General features: G+C 40.8%; 1 protein-coding gene across 1 annotated transcript; it reads right to left on the reverse strand.

Moving 5' to 3' along the window:
• Nucleotides 1-241: 241 nt before the first annotated feature.
• On the reverse strand, nt 242-3,753 carry bcl2l10 (BCL2 like 10). The gene is made up of 3 exons (XM_032516372.1): nt 3,633-3,753; nt 1,934-2,395; nt 242-527 (listed from the first exon to the last, which is right to left on the reverse strand). The coding sequence occupies exons 2-3, from the start codon at nt 2,390-2,392 to the stop codon at nt 405-407; spliced, it is 582 nt and encodes a 193-aa protein (XP_032372263.1). The 5' UTR covers nt 2,393-2,395; nt 3,633-3,753; the 3' UTR covers nt 242-404.
• Between the last annotated feature and the right edge of the window lie 2,087 nt (nt 3,754-5,840).

Here is a 5,840-nt window from a genome sequence, read left to right on the forward strand (position 1 = left end):
TACAAAACTTGAAAGAGCAAGATGATTCTGTGCAGAAACCTGTGCTTTAGTACTTAAATATGCAAATAGATATGCAAGCTGATGTCACTCACTCCAAAATTTCTGAAGGCATTGAGATCATTTTTACAATCTTAAGGAGCAAGTGACAAATCGTCAGTATTGATGTGTGTGTGTGTCTGTGTGTGTGTGTGTGTGTGTGTGTGTGTGTGTGGGGGGGGGGGGGGGGGGGGGGGGGGGGGGTAGTATGTGCAAACATTCAGTTGATGACTTGAGATCACAACCCTGAATTCACTACAGATTAAGCCTGTTTTTGCAGCACTGACGTTAGAATTCAAATGTCTACTTAATCGTGCCACATGGAATGAGAACTTCGGAGAGGATGTGTTTAGGATGTCGAGGGCTAGCTAGCGCACCAGGAGGAAGGTGAGTCCAGCAAGGCCCACACCAGCAGCAGCAAACAGTGCTGTCTTCATGGACGAGTCCTGACTCCCCTCTCTGGCACTGAGGGAGAATTTACAGAACCCCTCCTACGAGACAAAAGCAAACACATTGGTTAGAAACTTTGTGTACTAGCAAAAGAAAATGTACCTGCTACTTCCAGATTTCTGCATATACTTTAGTATTTTACAAAACAAAGAATAAAGCATTAGCTGCCAAAATAACTTCCAACTAACAGGGGCATGGCTGACGGCAATTATACAGTACATTTAGGGAAATATGTCAGTCACTGACAGTGTTTCTCTACAAACTGAAAAGTTGCTGATATCAGCGGCACCCTCTAGGGTCAAATATTTTCTAATATCCTGACAGCGCAGCAGTTCTTCAGTAAGAAAAATAAATTCTGTCAAAAGTGTCAACATTAAGTTATAAAAAAACTGTGCCGATTTGTCTAGATTATACAGAAATTATTAAATTTGGTCATTTTAAATCATTAACCAATTCTAGCTCATTCTGCTCCATTAGCAAGACAATAAAAACGGGTCAACTACATGCTGTTGAGACCATCCAGCAGGCAGCTGTATACTTCTGCAACTTGTTTTCAGACTGAAGCCACACATTCGTCCAGCGAGTGCACCTGCTCTCAGCTCCAGGTGTTCGTTGCTTTGCAGCTGCTTGTTTTTCTAGTCATACCATGCTAACTTTCAATATGACTAATGCCAAATTCAACACACAGAAGCTTTGATTACAAAGTCCATCTGGCTGAGGTGGTTATGTGTCTGTTGATGCCAGCTGCCAGCTGAAGAAAGGAGGGGTGTGTGTGTGTGTGTGGGAGGGGGCCAGGGTGAGCCTATTCACAAAAGCAGACATTCAACTGTTTGGTTTGGTAAGGCTTCTGGGATCTTACCAGAAGCCATCATAACTATCCCTTCAAGGTTTTTCAGTTAAATAAGCCACAACAAGCAGGTTCAAAATGATCTTTGCCCTTTTGATTTCCAGTGGTTAAACAAGTGTTTCCAGTCCAATGCTGCCCGACAACACAGCTTTTGTTTCACCGTTACAGAACACTTTGATAAAGCCGTTTGATTATGCCATGAATTAACACCACTGAGGGTTGTCTTGTTATAGAATACATTCCCTACAATCTGGCTTATTGCTACTCTACAATTCATATAGGCAAAAGCATGTAAGACGTCTGAGCCCTGGCCATTTCTTTAAGCCGCGTTTACACTAACATCTGAATATTAACCCAAGCAGGAAGCAATCATGATCCTAACAAAATAGGTGGTTTCCAATGCCAAAAGTCATCGCATCACTTTCACTTTGATGTCTTAACGGGATTTTTTTTTTTTTTTTACAGTTCCGTTTCTAAACTGGGCTAGTGCTCAAGATACAATCAAAATACTTCTTATCTACAATGTTTGTGGTGACTCAGCTCTACAGTCTTTCATGCAATAGTCATCAGTTTAGAAGCAGACATGTTGTTATAACCTACCCATCCGTCATTCTCCAGAAGCCAGTCTTTCTTCTCCTCTCCCAGGTAATCAGCTATGGTCTCTGCCAGTGCCCTGCAGTTTCCGGGATCCTGTCCCAGTTCCTGCCCCTGTCCAGAGTCCAGCCCCGGCTTCATGTCCTTTTGCTCCATCAGCTGTCTGGCCAGCACCCCAGTAAAGGTGAAAAGGGAAACAACCCTTCCCCAGTTCAAGTGTCCATCACCCACCAACTCCTCCATCACCTTCCTGAGGCTGGAGCAGGGGTCCGGCCCACAGTGCTTCAGGAAGGTCTGAGCGAGGGTGTGGAAGCGAGCCTGGTGCTGCGTTTCCATGTCGTGGGCCAGGAATCTCATGGCAGCGGCTGACTCGCTGGGAGGTGGCGGGGCTGGCCGTGGGCTTGTGCAGCACAGGGACAGGTAGTCCTCTGCAAGAGCCAGGGTCTCTTTCCACAGCCCGTACATTTTCTACCAGGAAAAAAAAAAGACATTTCACTTAAGGAGCCTGCTGACATGTGAGGTGCAAGTCATTGTATTGCTACAAGGAACCATAAATATGGTTTGTTGATGTGACGGGAAAAAAAAGAATAACCAGTTCATGTCATGTCAACTAACCAGTACTTATCAATTCATTTGCCAATTACAATAAAACTTAACACAACTGTGGACATGCTCATCATGATTTCCTTGAAAAGTTGGCATTTCTTTGGCTTTTTTTAAACAACCTAAACAATTAGTTGATTCAATTGTTTAATTTTCTCCCAACTGATTTGGTTACCCGTAAGCTCTGCCTAGTTCATAGTAATTACTTTCCCTTAGAAATAACGTAGTAATGGTATTCCTATGTTACCACACCGGTCATCTTCAGCTTTGTAAAACAAAAACTGTGTGAATAAAAAAAAAAAAAAAAAAAAAAATCATCATAGCTCATCGGGAGCTTCTGAAGCCCGCTGTATACAAAGTAACGTATGTTACCAATAGTTAAAGGGGCTTTCACATCGCCACCTCCAGTCATTTCTTCGGGAGAGGTTTGTATCAAGGCGCTAGCGGTATGATTCGAAGCGGTTGCCGCCCATGGGAACGCGCACAGATTCTGCTCTGCCGGTAACCACAAGGCGGCAAGAACCGCTTCTAAAAAACGCTTTGCTTTTTGGGGAACCGCTCTTGCAGGTAGGAGCCTGCGGCTGACGGTTGCCGCACGCTGGTGTGAAAGCCGCTTGGCAGCTAACAGCAACGCTAGCAACAAAGTAACCTAGCTGGCTTATGAACGGCAAAGAAACCTGCCTGTGAGAACGTTAGCTCTCGGCAATGCGAGCCGGATGATGCTGGAGGCTAAATACAGCTACCTTTTCGTAATAGCCTATTAAACTGGTAGCTATAATACCACTGTAATATGAGAGCCGCATATAATTCAATTATTCGTTTATTAAAGGTGAAATTCAGACCAGTTGTCTAGCTAGCTTGGCTGCCTTTTCTCCGCTAACTAACCGCTGATCTGTCACCAGAGCAATGGAGGACACAAAGGACCATATTCACACAGGCTATGATGAGCTAGCTAGCTCAACTACGAGAGCCTCATCAGCACATTACGCCGCTGTATGTCATTTTACAAACACCTCTGTGTGGTAAGAGTTTTACATGTCCAAAGCACACATATAAGTAGGTAAAATATTGTTTTACGCGCATAAAAGAAAGAAAAGCTTACCCTCCCAGCGATATCAGACTGCTCTCTGCAGAATACAAACAGCGGAAGGAGAACCTTGCTACAGTAACCGCTTCCCTTCAACTGGCTTCACATTTATCATCTGACTCCGCCTCCGCAGTGGTTATGTGCATAAAAAACCCCGCAAAAGTCCCTTTATATTACATCGAACCGTTACTTCTCCCACAATAAAGCGAAAAACACACCCTGTCAATATAATATATCATAGTCAAAACCACCGGGGTTGCAATTATTGAAGCTAAATTAAGTTGTTGAAATTAATTGTCTTTGTCACAATATTTGTGGATTTTAAATGCATTCTAGTGTTAACAATGTCTACGGATAACTTGCTTTGCCAAATGTTAGGAGGCCAGGGGCAAGAACATTAATAATAGTTATCAGATCAAATGAATAAACATTAAAAGGCACATAAGTCATCTTTCTTTGGAATTCTTTATTCAAAATAAACTGAGGTAGGCTACATGCAGCCAGTTTCTATAGGATAGGCTGTCCACTGACAGGCTTCCACTGACAAAAGCTCTACTTGGATTATGTATGCACATATTTACATACAAACTACAAAAAATGTCGGTGTGAATCGATTTATTTTCATTGTGAAAATAAATGTTCTGCGGGCGGGCTGTAAATTGAATAACCTTTAACTGGTCTTATTATAGTATGTATGGAAGCTGTCTCTAAGTCAGTCTGTCAGTAGGCCTGCTCATACAACTCCAAAATTGCAATCCAAGTAGGATATAGGCTATAAAAGCAAATGTTGACAATCAACTAATTCTTAGAAAAACTGCCCCTTAAAAACAACAAGAAACTTGCATTATTTGTAAGTTGAGTATTTCTGTATTTTGGGCTAATTTTACTTGTCACTCTTCTATTTCTATCATTTTATAGACCAAGCAATTCATTGATTACTCCGAAAGTTAATCATCAAATAATTTAAAACAAAGATATTGGTTGACTTTCATTACAGCAAAACTTAATAATCACACGTAGCATGTTTATGTAGGTTAAATTCTTAGATGTCATCTTCATTTGCCCACTAGGTCTTAGTTTAAACGGCAGGTTCCACTTCTGCTTAGAAAAGGATTCAGGATTTTAGGTTTCATTCGTCACAAAATAGTCCCACTCCTCTTACTCTCAGTGGTAACACAATTTGTAAACTACACACACAGAAACCAGTTCAGTGATCAGTGTGAGGAAGTGAAAAATGCAGAGTTTGTAATCAAATTGGCAGTCAAAGAAAATGGTTCAGTAGTGTGGCACATCTGCAGATATGTTTGGCTACTTCCTCTGCATGGTAATACCCTTCTGACCTCTCATCCATCAGTCTCTTTTCTCTTCCTGTCTTTCACCAACCTGTGTCTTTAACTTGCTGTTTCCCTCCGGGTGTTTCCCTTAATGAATTCCATGAAAAACCTTTATTCATGCTGAAGTTCAAATTAAAAAAATAGATGACAAAAAGAGAAATAAAAGCTGTAATGTACAAATCCCCAGATGAGATGTTTGCTGAGATGAGCTCCTGGGAAACATTAATCTGATCATTTGAAACTGAGAATTAAGTTTGTTTCAGGTGTGTGTGTGTCTGTGTGTTATTTTTGGTTTGAGTTCCTTTCACCGCAGTTAAGTAATGATTTAAAAGAAGTTCATATTCTCAACACTCAGGGAATGTTGTGTGCTATGTAAAGTGAAGATGTTGATAAGGATGGCTGACCTTTGACTGTTGATAGAAAAAAATAAAGACATGTAAGACGGAGAACATCTGATCAATAATGTTTTGAGGAAGGACACACACTTGGAAGAACAGATTGAAAACACAGATACATACAGTATATTATCCCACTTACTGGAGGGGTACAAAATAGCATTAAGAGCTTGAGAAATTGAGTAATATATTGAAATTATATAAGGCCTACCACACTTGTACACAGCTTTTTTAAATAATAAACTTTAGAAATAATGTGTTGGTTTTTATTAACTCAAGTAAGTTTTAAGTCTACTAACAGATTTCTATATCATACAGAGATAAATGGAAACCATTGGATGCCTTGAGTGGTAGAAAAAACAAATCCAGATACTTAAACCACACAGCATGGTGTGTAAATGGATGTTAGCTGCAATGAAGTATACACAAGTTTCGCAGTAAATAATATAAAACGTGATATGTTTTCTTAAATTATGCAAGTGACTCGAACCCCC

Source organism: Etheostoma spectabile, chromosome 1, assembly GCF_008692095.1.
Source record: "Etheostoma spectabile isolate EspeVRDwgs_2016 chromosome 1, UIUC_Espe_1.0, whole genome shotgun sequence".
NCBI lineage: Eukaryota > Metazoa > Chordata > Actinopteri > Perciformes > Percidae > Etheostoma > Etheostoma spectabile.